Genomic DNA, 15,617 nt, shown 5'->3' on the forward strand with positions numbered 1-15,617 from the left:
TACACACGTACATGGAGGTATAAGTATATAGTATGCCTCCATAGTACGTGCTACCGGTCACGAATGGAGTTTGTAATATGTATCCTTGGAGTAATTATACTGACTCCAAGATGTATCCAAGTGAGTGAATTATTTTAAAATCAATGTAGATGTGGACCAACTTGTTTCTATCTTGATTCTTGGGAATCCGAAAAAACACACATCCCTGTAGGTTTCTAAACTGTAAACACTGTGATTTACTAACTTTCACCATGGATGTAGATTCTACCTCCATACTGTCTCCCTGTTCACAGAGCCTCAAGTCTTTAGAACTGAGAAATGTAAAGGAAAGATTAGTGTTAATTAGCCTACCTGTAGACTTGAAGAACTAATGTTACTGCACTATTTCTGCTATCCTAACCATAGCCTACCTGTAGACTTGAAGAACCCATCCTTCCAAGACATAGAAGGAAGAGTGAAAATTCAAAAATCAAAATGTCAGGTAGGATAGCTGAATTAGTGTAGTAGCGTTAGTCCTTCAAGTCTACAGGTAGGCTACAGTTACGATAGCTGAAATGGTAGTGTTAGTCCTTCAAGTCTACAGGTAGGCTATAGTTAGGATAGCTAAAATAGTGTAGTAGTGTTAGTCCTTCAAGTCCACAGGTATGCCAAGTGTTAATTACTCAATACATACTAAAAGAAAAGTGTGAAAAGAGGTGAAAATATGAAAATAGATCTCAAACAAAACAACAATTAAATCATCATGGTACACATGTTAGGTGTTACACTATTCAGACTGCCAGGATCAAATAAAATGATATTTGCTCATTGTTAAAAGTGGGGTACTTCTTGGTTGTTAGGACTCTTCCTTTGAAATTTGTAACAGCAACTTGTGCACTTTATCATAAAAAAAAGATAAATTTAAAAGAAAACAAAAGATTCAAAGTTGACACCAGGTCATGTATGGATAGAAGGTCACCCTGTTATATGCTGCTACCACTACCACACTACACCATGCATTTGCAATACAGTACAGTACAGTACAGTACAGTACAGTACAGTACAGTACAGTACAGTACAGTACAGTACAGTACAGTACAGTACAGTACAGTACAGTACAGTACAGTACAGTACAGTACAGTACAGTACAGTACAGTACAGTACAGTACAGTACAGTACAGTACAACATAATACAATGCAATACAATACAATACAATGCAATGCAATGCAATGCAATGCAATGCAATACATATACAACACAATACAGTGTAGTACAGAACAATACAATACCATACAATGCATGACAATGCAACACAAAATGATACACAATACAAATTGCAATACAATACAATACAATACAATGCAGTCATCTACCATATCAATGTGAATAGTTGTTTTTCTTTCACACAATATAAAAGAAATGAGAATTGGACTTGTAAACAATTTTATTAACTACTATTTCAGGAAAATGTGAAAAATCAATGTCCTGTCAACAAGCTACCAAGCTTAGACAAAGAGAAGTATATACACAGAGTAACATGCACATAATTACATGTACAATATACAATATACTTGCAAATATTGGCACTATGTGTGTGCAGTATGATAAGTTATTTTAATTTTCCTCTTTATATTTCAGAGAAGTGACCAAAGTAATAGACACTCATGGCACATAACAGAAAGACAGGAAGCCAGACCTTGTTAACATTCAAAAATCATGTTATCAAAATAACTTCAACAGAAAATGATGGAATTAAAGCCCTGGTTGCAGATTTTGATGAGCATCTCCGTGAATTCAAGACTAGGGGACACCCTATCACATGGAGTTTGCCAAATGTCACCCTGCAGGTTGTTGCTGCAAAATGTGTGGCAGAGACCTTGACTGGACTTGTGTTACCTTGTATGCTTGTGGAAGTACATAAAAGAAGACAGAGTAGCGCTACAAGCCAAAAAAAGAACAATGTGTATGCACTTGTACTATTATCTCTCGAGAGGAAAGCATTTGTTGCGATCGGTAAGTTTCAGAGTCAAATGAGTCTGCAAAGAATGAATCTCGTTGATGGACCTCTGGTTTGTTGGACTCATGAAAGTGATATTTATTACACTTTGTCAAGCAGAGATGCATGGATGAGTGTACACAAAGTCTCATTACCAAAGCCTTGCACTTTCTTTCACTCTCAAATTATCAACAGACAGTTACTTGCTATGGGAGCCAGTGAAACCAGTGACAGTGTTGCCATGGAAACTGATGAAGCTGATGCAAATTCAAGGACTAAGGTCATATGGGGTTATGAATGGATTGTTTTGAACCTTGACCTCACAGGTCATACAGGTCAAGGTGACTCAAATCCATACCTTGATGGTACTGATTTTGTGCCTCATGCATATGCAAATACTGTTCGTGCCATTCTTGTTCAAAAGTATCACAAGTCATGTTGTCAAGAATCAGATGTTGAAATTTCTTCTGAAAGAAAGAGGGATGATAACTGTATTATTCAGACACTAATTGCTACATCACAAGGACAACTGCTGCAGTTTAAAGAAGGAAAACTACTGAAATATTGTTCCTTGCCATTCAGTGATTCCTGTGAAATGTGTGTTGCCATGGTTTCTGGTGGAAGCAGCGTCGTTCTTGTGAAGTCATCCACTGGCAAATGTTGTGCAATATGGGAGAAAACATTCCAGGTATGTTTTTACAATAAATTATGATAGTAACATAGTGTAATATTTATTATATAATATGCGCTGAATATGCGCCGAAATAAAATTTTCAAATTGTTTTTTTTCCCACTTTTATAGGTTGCCCAAACCTGGGAGGATGTAGGGCAGTTGTTAGTTGATGATTTCCTCCACTGTGGCAGTGACCAAATCCTCCTCATTCCAAGCAGTGAATCAGAGTCTGAAACACTGAACAGATTCATGCTAACTGACTTACAGCTTTGTAATATTAATAACATGGTAAGGAAAACTTTTACTACATGTATTTGACAAGTCTGTGATTTGGAGTACAATCATTGTTGATCAGTGTTGTATAGCAGTAGCTGTAAACCCCCCCCCCCCCCAAAAAAAAAAAAAAAGAAAAGAAGAAGAAGTGATTCTAGTCAGTACATTTAGTTTACAGTGGTGCAATGAATCAATTTTTTTTTTATTCTCAACAATCCTGTACTGTCATTAAATCTCCTATTTATGAGAGTTACCACTGTTCTTTTTATTAAAATACTTTAGAGCAAGTGTGTATGTGGGGCAGATGTCATTTGCTTGTTCATGATTGGCTCTACAGTTGTCTTCACTGAAGTAGGGAGGGTTATTTTTGTGTTTCCCCTGCATCTGCAGACTGCATATGGGCTGGAAAAACACGAAAAAAGACCGACGCGAGGGTATGAAAGTGATGCGTGTGCTGACCAGAAACAATTCTTTTTTTTGGCCTAATGTATTTCTTGAAATGAATCACCCAGAGAATGAATATTATGAATCCATCTGTATTCTCAATTCCAATGTCCCTAAATAGCACTGATATATTTAAAAATTCATCCTTATCTTTGAAGTTATCTCTTTGAGCACAGTGTCAGAATGCACTATATATAAACTACCATTATTATTATTGTTATTGTTATTACCCCTGGCATGGACCTGTATGCATAGGGGTACAACGGCTCTCTATATTTCTTCAATTCTCAGAGGGAAGTATAATATTGGAGCCTCTGAGAGCAAATAGGAGTAAAGCATTGCAGTTTTCATCCTACCAGGTCCCAATTTTATACAGTTAGGTTGACTTGGGCACAGTGTGGTTTACATCTTGCCCAGAGACTTAAGCCGTTAAGAAAAAAATTACAGAAATTAGGCTAGAGCCAACAAAGTGCTGATTCTGTGCCAAGTATTTCAACTTGATAATGTCATTTTGATAATATCACAATGGACGTGAGTTTGGCGCCCTCAGTGGTAATAAGCTATCAAATGTCATGAACAGTTCTTGCTAGTATAACAACCTACCAGGCTATAGAGTTTGGGTTCATTTCAGGGTCTATGTCCTGGTCTACTCTTAGCCTGGATTAGATTTATCACAACATTTATTATAGTCACTGATGAGTTTGAAATTGTTTTTTTACTGAAAAAGCAAGAAATGAATTTTCTAATTTTGCAAAAATAATTTTCTGAAGTAAACATGTCAGTAGGAGATATGTACAAAAACAAACCAAGTCAATAGTTTTCGACCAGAAAATACTGCTTGGTCATTCTACATCACAACAACCCTTTGTCTGTCACTGGTTCTGTGTTGCTTCTTAAATGTGAATGAAAACATTCTAAATTGCCTTTAGGATTTTATCACTATTCATCTAGTTACTTATAGCTCAGACCACAGTGAACAAGGCCCCTTAGCCTTTTTTGTTTTTTAGGTCATTCATAATTATCGTAGCTAACTGAAGAAAAATGAATTGACGGATAATTTTTTAAGATAAGGTCTAGATTCCTGAGCTTACAAAGGTCACAGAATGCAGTCTCTGAATGCATACAATAACCAAACAAATTGGTGAGATCTGTTTACAAAAACCAACACCATGATGACCTAACCATCGTGATCACTCCTAGCTTAATAGCATGCACTGTTGTCTGGATATCTGTCACTCTCTGAGTGACTCCTCAAGTATTACTTACATGTGTTAAGTTAACATTCCTGCAAACCAGAGTAATTTTCAGTGCAAATGGTAAAGGAAGATATGTATAGTTAGTATGGTAATCAAGGACTCATGACAATGATTTGCCAATAGTAGTTCCTCAGTAGTCAAAGGTCATGACCCCATGTGATTCCTTTTCAAATCACTGATTGTAGTACATGTACTGACAGCCAGTCTACCATTACACCATTCTATTACAAGTGACAATATATTATGTATATGGCAGATTTATCTGGTCAATGCAGATATAATATCCGCTAAGTCTAAACATGAACATTCATTCAATTTGTAACTTCTCAGTAATGGAAATTGCAAAGAGAACATTCTTAGACACTGTAACTCTCATATTTCCAATTTAGGGCATATTCTTCATCATAATGAACTCTTTACTATAACAAAACTATGGATTTTTTATTCAATCATAAATACTATTGCTATATTTTGCTACTTGAAGAAATAATATAAAGTAACATAGACCCAGTCAATGCACGGTTTGTTACACATTTAAGTACATAAAACTAAAAATATGTGGAAAAGGTTTGTTATTTTATATACAAGTAGGGATTTGTACACAAACCCAAGTAATCATTTTTAATCACAAATAATCAAAATATCCATGCATGATCACCCAGTGTACCCTTTAATGATACCCAAATTTTGTTATTATAAGTCAAAATGAGAAAAAAATGAGATTTCTTGTGAGTCACCACATAGTAAGAGATAGGGGAACACCAAATTTTGGTGTGTCATGAGAAATTGTGCGCATCAGTGGTGCGTCAAATTGGCTTATAGGGCACACAAATATGATCTTTCAATATATGGGGAAGCTATAGAGACATATTTGCATAGTGGGCATCATGTAAAGTAGTGATAACTTGTATTTACACAGTACAGTTTTTACAATCACTTAATCTACAACAGCAAACTCTCCCCACATTTCTTGCATTTTTTTTTTGCAATCTATTAAGTAACGAACATGAACTTGGTATATGATTCACCATTATCGGTATTCAAATTTCCCATTTAATATTCCCTCACGACAGGAAACATTATAGTTAAATTACATTTGTATGCAGCTAAGAAATAAACATCTTATACTTTTTCTGTCACTTTCTTCAAGAAAACTTCATCCCATTCTCAGTTAAAATCAAGAAGAAAAATCAAGGAGTCAACATGCAATATCTTTGAACACTGGACTAACGTGAAATGTGCCTGAGAACTATACTGCTTAAACTTTTGCAGCCACTTTGTTAAGAAAACTCCAACCCATACTCAGTTAAAATCAAGAAAAAAATCAGGGGTCACCATTCAATTTTTTTAAAAAAAAAAAGAAAGGTCAAAATGTTACTTGTTAGCAAAATTAAGTAATTTTAAAATCCAATATGGCCGTACAATCCAATATGGCCGCCAAATACTGTGTTAACGCTATGGGAAAATAAAAGATTGATGATTTCCTTGAAAAGACAAGATGGTGTCTTTGATTACTTCCAAAGAACCAGAATCAAGCTTCCATATGACAAAGTGTGAAGATTTTTCTTTTTACTTTGTTTTCCTGTGTCTTTCTACCTTAATCTTTGGAAAATGATAGAGTGACAGTTCCTTGAAAAGGGGATGATGAACAAGCACATTTCTGAAATGGTTTTAAAAGGAAGGTTTCATCAGGCAAAGTTTAAAGTGAATCGAGTTGCTTTGATTTTTAAACAAATTTGACCCCCAGGGCTCATTCTTCCACATCATGTAGGGGCAGCTGGGAATAAGCACATCTAGGGTACTTTATCAAACACTTTGTCAAACTAGGTAGAAATGTCATGTTTCCAACTAGGTTGGTTTGTAAATAGTGTTTATTCCTTTGGTACTTGTGTAATGAAATATAAACCTATTAATGAACATTTCAACATGATTTCAAACTGAAGAAAGAAATGCTACAGATGTAGTGTAAGTTTAATACAGTACACATGGCAATAAAATGTAAGTGAAAAAAACCCAAGGAAACCGTAGACTATAGTAAGACTTCTTATCTTTTTTGTTTATATGTTTGCCAACAGAATGCCTGTGAAGATGATCATGATACTATTACCATGGAAACCAAAGATTCCACAAGTTCATCAAATTTATGCAAAGTAGTCCAGGCCTTAGAATCAAGACTACAGGTAGGTAAATAATACACAAGGAAGGTTTTCCACAGTTCTTGATGCCCATATTTCTCAACATTGCATTTTTTGTCAATATTTTTCCATGAGTGGCCACGATGTCTGCAAGTCCCTGGTTCCTGCATTGTCTGAAACATTTACAGTTTCCTGTGTTTGGTAGTATATTTGTCACATTTCAACCTCTAAGAACAATAAGTCTCCATGTAAATAAATATCGCATGGTAATTGGACATATGTTTACAAAACTTGAAACTTTACTTGCCATCAATGTCAAGACTGCTTATTGTTTTTATGACATAATTTCCTTTTATCAAGGCCAATGTAGCTTCTGTAAGGAAAGCTGAAATGTTGTGTGAAGAGAAAGACCAGATGATCCGAAAGACTTGTAAGTCATTACTGGGAATGGCCACAGGTGATGAAGACACAGATAGATGTGAAACCCAGGTACAGTATATGTGGAATATTTTACTTACATGTGTGTATGATGCTAATGTCAAAATTGATTAAGCCCTGTCCCCACCTGAATTAATTTGAAAAGATTCAATCTATTCAGTTATATTGGTATAAAACAGGTTTCTGTCCCCACTAGAAAACTGAGTCATGGATTTGAATCGATTTACTTCTGCTTTTACATCAGTTCCAAACTGATATACTATGCATCAGTTCAAAACCACCCTGAGGTGGTTTCAACTAAATCAAGTACTCCTAAATATTAAAACAGGTATAAAGCAAAATAATAACTCAGAGACTTAGCAAAAAATTTAATTTTTATTCGTCAAACTTTAATTCTTGAGTTGAGTCATTGCTCCAAGACTTTCAGCACCAATATTGAAGAAGTAAGAAGTGATAGGTACCCTTAAATATTTCATCAAAACTGTAGGTTTGAATAATAAGCAGATAGAAATATTATATATCGAATTCTCAAGCCATTATGTAGTCTCTGTGCTAGGACTTAGTAGCTCCTACACATGTATATGATTTTCTCTTAAAATAATTGTTGTCCTTGAAAGTTGTTCATGTCTCCTAACTATTTGCAGTCACATACCAAAAAAAATTCCTAACTTTGATGACCTAAACAAAACAGTGGGTAATGTCTTTGCTTTTAAATGAAATATTGGAAACTAGAGAAACTTCAAGACATTGAAACTTTCCCTTTATGTACTCGTACATCATTTTCTAATCAAAACATTTACCCTTGAACTTAAGTTTGATCCTCTAACTTTGACTTCTTGTATCAATGTCTTGGGGGGGGGGGGGTAGTCACTGTCAGTAGAGTTATTGTCAAATCACATCGAGGGATAGCTGTACTTTGGAAACTATATGATTAATGTGAACATCTGGGAAGAAAAAAAACATGCTCAGGGGGCCGATGGAGTGCTAGACTATAAATCTACCTTGAACTTTGTCTTGTTTTATTACTGTGGGTAAGAATTGATCAAGGTATAACTGTATACATTGTATATGTACACTTGATATCAAACATCCATGCAAAATTTTGTAATTTTATAATCTCAGATTTCTGAAATATTTGTCCTCTTGTTACAGAAATAATCACACTGTAAAAGAAGTCTAGGTCATAACCTAAACATACTGGTTGTATGTCATGTAATGTCTGTCTGTGTATAACAGTTGAAATATGGCCAATTCAAATGAAGATGTATACCAACAAGGCTCTTGGAGTACTGTATCAGTGGATCACATAGTTATCTCAAATTTTACATAAATGTGTGTCTGTAAACAGTCACAGAATTGGCCCATACTAAAAAGGAAAGTTACACCAGTCACTTGGTGTACAAAATAATGTAGAATACAATGTACACTCAGTGTAGCTCAGATAACATGGTGTTATATTAAAGTACACTGGTTTTAAACTATGCACTACATGCCATGACATAAATGTAGTTGAAGTATTAGCTGTAGGATTGTTACCTACTCGATGGATCCTATTTTGATCCACAAAGTATGGGACAGGTATAGTATTTGTTCTTGTTTGTCTTTCTATCAATCCTTTTGTAAACTTGTATATTTCTAACAGATATAAGTCAAAAGTATGTTGCATGGTATTTGTTCTGATTTGTCTCTGTTTATTTTCCGAACAATAATTTTACTGTAGATTGATAAAAGTACATTGTGTACTACGTAGGGTTAACCCAAAACTAGGATTTGTTATGTCTTTCATTACATACCATGGCATTTGGAATTAATAGTTTACATTACTACCAAGCCTGTTCATAGATTTAGTTTCTTACACTCGTATCATATTCCTATCCAGACACAATTTTCTTCCTTGTTTTTTTCCAGTACTCATTAGTTTGCCTTTATGATGGGAAGGAGAGTTGCAAGGAGCCAAGCACATCAGAGGTCAATTGGGGTCAAGAGCATGGGTCGGAGGTGACCAAGAAAGGAGGAGTGTATGTCAAACATGGTTGGCAACGTGTTATCGATGATAAATGGGTCATTACAGTGAAAGTGGAGAACAGTAGTGATAGGTAGGTACCATCTCAAACTAAAACCATCAACTTTTTATCTGCTGATGTTCAAGTTTTTGGGTAGTCTTTTTGGTATTCTGGTTAAAACGTAAAGTGCAGGAAGCCATCTACATCAGATAGAAGAGACGTATTCTGAACAGGGACCAAGGATACCAACTACCATCAGCTTTTTATCTGCTGATATTAAATCATCTGTAAGTTTTTTCGGTACTGACTAAGGGCTGTAATAAGTAGTACATTCAGGTCTTCAGGATTTTTAGCAGATTTCCCCACCAGAATAAGTGCCAGGTAAAATCTATTTTGGCTCTTTAGTCTCTTGTCTTGGGTTCCCAGCCGCTGTGTTTCAGAGTAGCTATATAAAATCTATGGTAACCTCTGTTCCCAAGGGATCATAATTAATCTTATGGTACATATTCACTTTATAAATGAATGGGAATATGTGATGTTTGCCAGATTTCCTCTGGGTTCTTACTGGAGTTTTAGATCTTCAGAAAACAACATTTAACTCTAGTCGTGATTTATGTCAAGGAAGTGTTTGACACTTTCTATCATGATAGATTTGTTTGTCTAGCTTTATTCATAGAGTTAGACCTTGTTATTCTCCATATGAAGTTGATGTTGTCTGAAAGGTAGCCATGTAAATCATATAAAAAGTTTCACCTCTTGTATTATGTTTCTTTTCCCTGCAGACCAGTCTCAGAGTTGAGTTTATCTAGTGTGTGTGTAGGTGGCCCAACTATAGACCACAGTGATTCAGTATCTTCTTGTAGGCAATCTGAAGATACATCATCATCATGCACTCTACATCAACCCTCATCGGGTCCAAGTATACACCCGTCCTATGTCGGAAGTGCAGCTCCTAATGACAGTCCTCCAAGCAAGAGACAGAAGCTAGACAAACAATCGAGGCTTGTATTGTCTCCTGGCAACCAGCGAGAAGTGGTTACTATGACAACATTACCTCAATTTAACAGTGACGGAACCTGTACCTGTTCTCTAGTGCTGCGATGGTTGGAGCATACTGAGGATGACTCTACAAGATCTGAATCATGTACTGACAAAGGCATTCACAGAATCCAGTGTGTCGGTACTGCCACTTTGACTGCAACTGATATGGTAAATGGTAAATTTACTGTGGAATACAACAAATTACCACAACTGAAAGGTAACTAACATACTGCATGATGACTAGCAATGGAACATGATATTGATAGGGGTCGTGATATTTTTCAAATTTGTTGGTACCTAAAAAAATTCATGAAGTTTCTACCTATTGCCAGACATGATTGAACAGAAACACTTTGTTCATCCCACTTATTGAAATTTTAGAAAGTTTATGTTACAGTAATGAAAAAAATACTTCATCTACTTATGTGTCAGTTATATGATATATTTCACTATAAAACTAATATCACACTGAATTCCACAAAAACCTTCACAACTTCAGGAAATAAACTTCCGGTTCAGAAGAGTCATTTCACATGATTTCACATCATATAAATATTACACGATTACAAAGGAAACACCAGAAACATGTTTGATGTTCATTGTTCTTTGACTGTCCTAGTAGTCATCTAGAGTTATCTAATGGGAGTTAGCAGAAATGTAAATGTATTACACAACAAATAAAATATTCATGACTCCTAAGTGTTTATTACCTTCAGATAAATAGTCCTGACTATTCATCATTCATGTATTATGTATGTCTGCTAACTCCCATGAGGCAACGCTGGGCACTGCTAGGACAATGAATTTGAAACAAAATTTTTGTTTGGTGTTTCTTGGCAATTGTGAAATTTATGTAATATGAAATTATTAAAGGACTCTTCAGAACCCAAAGTTTATGAAAAAGTCTTTATTTCGTGGAGTGGCATTCCCTTTTAAGCAGTTATGATACATGATATGAAAGTTTCGTTTGGAGTGGAAATTGGAAAAACAAATTTTATTGCAGTCCTTGAATAACTACAAATTTGTTCTCAGCACAGTTGTATATTTTATAGCCAAAATTTATAGTTTCACACACTTAGTTCAAGTTGTGAAACTTAAAAATGGAAGTATGATTTCATAGCTGCGTGTGTTTTTTACAGCAGTAATCACGTACCTAACAGGAAATACAGTTGTACAATTTTTATTTATGGCTTTGAATAACTCACAGGCCATGGGAATAACAGGAATTGGAAATAGATATTCATTAAAAGGATGTGAAACAAACAGAAGTTCATGATGCTCTGTTTCCATTCATTTTACAAATAGACAAAGTCTTGATGATCTCATTGTTAATGTGTAAAAGTGAGCACTATTTCTTTGTATGTAACGTTAACTCTTTGTCAAGATATCAGTTTCCAAATAGACGTACATGTGTTTAATTCTCCATTTAAACACTGTTACTGTAGCTAGTAGTAATAACCTTTTGGTAAACTTTGAATATGATAGATATTTTTATTTTTTGATTCATTACAATTGTATACAACACTGCACAGTATGTTAGCCTACAATTCAATTATGTGGGAATTTCGCTCTCGTTCTTCCCCTACCATGCCAGGCATTTTGCTAGAACGGTGCAACCTAAAATTGGACTATGATTTCTCACAGTGACATTAAATATGGTAATCATGTTTACATTGTACAAATTAACCCTCAGAGTTGGTTCTAATCATGTGGTGACGCTATTGAAATCATCTCACAATGGGTAGAATTAAAAAAACAAAAAGAATTTGTGCCTATTTTCTGATCGTAGTTTCATTAAAACAATAGGTTGTTAGTAAAATGTAAGGCGTGGTAGGGGGAAAAAAATGAGAGCAAAACCCTATGACCGGATTCTAGGCTAGCAGTATGTGTGCACTAAGTAATATATGCCGTTGCTGTTTTTCCATCTCAACACACCGAGGAGATAATGAGTATCTTATATTAACCATCAGTCTTTTACTCACTCACTCACTCACTCACTCACTCACTCACTCACTCACTCACCCACTCACTCACTCGTTCATATATTTTACAGACAGTGAACTCACAAAAGCTATCAAAACACTTGATGCTACACAGCTAGCCATAGAGATGCTGATACATTCCAGATATACCAACTTAATGTGCCTTACACAAGTACTACAGGATGTTGTTGGTTTTCAGAAATTACCTCAACATTTTGGATATATTTATACTCATGGTGTATTGAATGGTGTAAGAGTCCAATTACAAGAAATGGGGTACAATAATTCTGTTGTTAAGATATGCACAAGGCAAGTATATAAGATCGCTTTTTTTTTTAGCCTTCAACAGCCAAGAGGGGCTTTAGGAATGTGTTTTGTCTGTTTGTCCAGAGCCATATGTCTGATGTGAATCAGCCAACTTCATTTAAACTTGACACAAATGTGCCATACTAGAAGTATGATCATTATTCTTTATTCAGATTTAGCCCAAAAGTACCTTTGTATACCGTATTTGTAGTTGCAGGACTTTGTCTTCCAAGGTAGTCTAGAGGCTATCCATTGCTTTGAATCTCTTCTCTTGAGAAGAGAGATCTTTAGATGTGTGTGTGTGTGTGTGGGGGGGGGGGGGGGGCAATGGATAGCCTCTAGACTACTCCCAAGGAGACTAACTTGTACTAGGTTCCAAATTTATCAAATATGTAATTGTGCACTTTTATTGTCAGTTGACTTTCCACACTGTACATACTCAATGTGCATTGATATAAATTCATATTGATATTTCATATACAAAAAATGTATTTTGGAACTCAAGTAAGGAATTTTAAGTTGTAAATTAATTTTTTTTCAGTCATTGCATATCAAAAATCAGACACAAAACTGCAAATGCTTCTGAAAATGGAGTTACAATGTATGTATCAACAGCAGAAAAGGACAGTACATCCAGTCACACATCAAATACCCAAGTAACAGTTTTCCTCTTATATTTCTATTCACAGAAATGAAAATCAATTAGTATTAGCCATTCATACTCTGTATGAGGCAATGCCGGATGATGTATGTATCAAGGTCCACACATCAATCGCTGAAGTGAGCCAAGCAATGAGAAACTCACTACAAAATATCAGGTCTGAAATCGAAGAAACCATCGAAGGATGCAGTGACATAATCCAGGCAGCTCAACACAAAGAGATAAATCCTGGCGTGGAGATACCACCAAGAGAAGGACAAGAAGTAGAAAATGATGCACAAGACAAAGGCTCTGAACTACAAAATGCAAGACAGAGATTTGATGAAGAAAAGAGAACTCTGAAAAACTTACCTGGAAGTTTAGTAGATGAAAAGGATTATGTGGTATTGATGTCCAAACTGATGAGATTGAAACTGAGAACTGATGAAAGCTTGCAAAAATTAAGTTTAAAGAAAAGCTAATTACTACACAACCAGTAACCACTGCACAACTTGATGGCAAATAAACACCACAAACAATTTCTTTTCAAAAGATTTAACTTTCTGTAATAAATTCAAAAGTTGTTGGAAGGTAATAATGAAAAGTATTTGCCAGGAATTGCATCAGATCCAGTAGAGGAAGAACCATAAATATAAATAAATAAATAATAATAGTAATTTAGTTTTTAAAGACCATTACACAATAAATGCCTCAATAGTATGTACATAAAAAATTGCAAGAGTTAAAAATATGATGCAGAGAAAAAATACGTTAAAAAAAATTGTAAAGTGTGTCACATCATAAAACCACAACATAAATTGTAAAGAAAATAGTATATCTGAAGTTGTGTGTAGTTAAACTTTGAATATACACCCCTACCCCCATCAGTTATGTTATTTCAGCATGGATTAAGTTGAGACATAAAATTTCAAAACTGATGAGCCTATGAGATTTTTATTAAGATAATTTTGGAATTTATAGCTGATACAAGAGTACTACATATTTACTGGTACATGTGTGTAAACAGTGATTGCAGTACCACATACAGTAGAGATTACGTTTCTAGTGACCCAGGTTACATGAACTATTTGGATATATAAATTTATGAGAGGTAGAACACAGATGATGCCATATAAAAAGTACACTGACATAAAACAGACATGGGCTTGGTATTAGTTGGTGGTGACATATATGTATCTTAATAGTTATATTTTATCTTGCGATAACATGTCATAGTGTCTACTTTCATTGATTTACTACCTCTGGTGATAAAATAATTCAATAATTTCATTTGTCACAATCTATTATCTGGATGGCCACCATGCCAATCCAAAGTTGTGATGATAGTTACCATGCTTGCGGTAGTGGCTTTGGTATTATCAGGGCTGTGATAGTGACTAGTATTATCAGGACTGTGACAGTATCATTAGGATCATCACAACTGTGATAGTGGATAGGGATGACAATGTTAGTTTTTCAGTAGTGCTTTCCCACTCTGTGCTCTAAGCACTTTACAATTATTACCCCTGGCATGGATCTATATCAGCACAATGGCCCTTTGTACTTCCTCAACTCCCTGGGAAACATACAATCCATTGCAACCTGTATAAGCATATAGGATTAAAAGCATGCACATTGCAACCTCTATCCTGCCTGAATTGCCAGGGTTGTGATAGTGGCTATGGGATTGCCAGGGTTGTGATAGTGGCCATGGAATTGTCAGGGCTGTGATAGTGACTTCAGGATTATCAGGGCTGTAGTACTGGCTGTGGGATTAGTAGGGTGGTTATAGTAACTGAGATTATCAGGACTGTGATGTGATAGTGAATGAGATTATTAGGACTGTGATGTGGTAGTGAATGAGATTATCAGGACTGTGATGTGATAGTGAATGAGATTATTAGGACTGTGATGTGATAGTGAATGAGATTATCAGGACTGTGATGTGATAGTGAATGAGATTATTAGGACTGTGATGTGATAGTGAATGAGATTATCAGGACTGTGATGTGATAGTGAATGAGATTATTAGGACTGTGATGTGATAGTGAATGAGATTATCAGGACTGTGATGTGATAGTGAATGAGATTATCAGGACTGTGATGTGGTAGTGACTGAAATGATTAGGACTGTGATAATGGCTAATGCAGTGTGCCTGTTTGTACTCCCATTCATAAACCATCTGAAGTATAAAAGTATTTGTACAGCTGACCACACAAAATGTACTTGATCATTGCCATATTTCACTAAACCACATGAGTTGATGTTACTGTCAAGAGCAGTTTACAACACTCAGTCTGATAAGTTTAGTGGAAATAACAGCATATATTTTCTGTTATCTCGTGAAATTTGAGTTGTTTTGTCCAAAGCAGATCTTAAAATGATGAATAGGTAGATATTAAACTAAGATAGATGGTCTTAAAGATAGAAATCTGACGGAATATTGAAT

The 15,617-nt window shown here is 35.3% G+C and overlaps 1 protein-coding gene across 1 annotated transcript; it reads left to right on the forward strand.

Annotated features, from left to right (window-relative positions):
* Positions 1-1,644: 1,644 nt before the first annotated feature.
* LOC144439318 (uncharacterized) lies at positions 1,645-14,554 on the forward strand. The gene is made up of 8 exons (XM_078128599.1): positions 1,645-2,664; positions 2,779-2,937; positions 6,698-6,802; positions 7,118-7,246; positions 9,104-9,291; positions 9,981-10,456; positions 12,293-12,530; positions 13,217-14,554. Exons 1-8 carry the CDS (start codon positions 1,645-1,647, stop codon positions 13,647-13,649), a joined length of 2,748 nt encoding a protein of 915 aa, XP_077984725.1. The 3' UTR covers positions 13,650-14,554.
* The last annotated feature ends 1,063 nt before the right edge of the window (positions 14,555-15,617 follow it).

Source organism: Glandiceps talaboti, chromosome 8, assembly GCF_964340395.1.
Source record: "Glandiceps talaboti chromosome 8, keGlaTala1.1, whole genome shotgun sequence".
In the NCBI taxonomy this organism is placed as follows: Eukaryota; Metazoa; Hemichordata; class Enteropneusta; family Spengelidae; genus Glandiceps; species Glandiceps talaboti.

What these genes read in the sequence shown, in the direction of transcription:
- LOC144439318 (XM_078128599.1), top strand. Translation starts at nt 1,645, where the DNA reads ATGGCACATAACAGAAAGACAGGAAGCCAGACCTTGTTAACATTCAAA. An exon ending in TTTGTAATATTAATAACATG is followed by an intron (nt 2,938 to 6,697) that starts GTAAGGAAAACT and finishes GTTTGCCAACAG; the next exon opens with AATGCCTGTGAAGATGATCA. An exon ending in GTTGTTAAGATATGCACAAG is followed by an intron (nt 12,531 to 13,216) that starts GCAAGTATATAA and finishes TTCTATTCACAG; the next exon opens with AAATGAAAATCAATTAGTAT.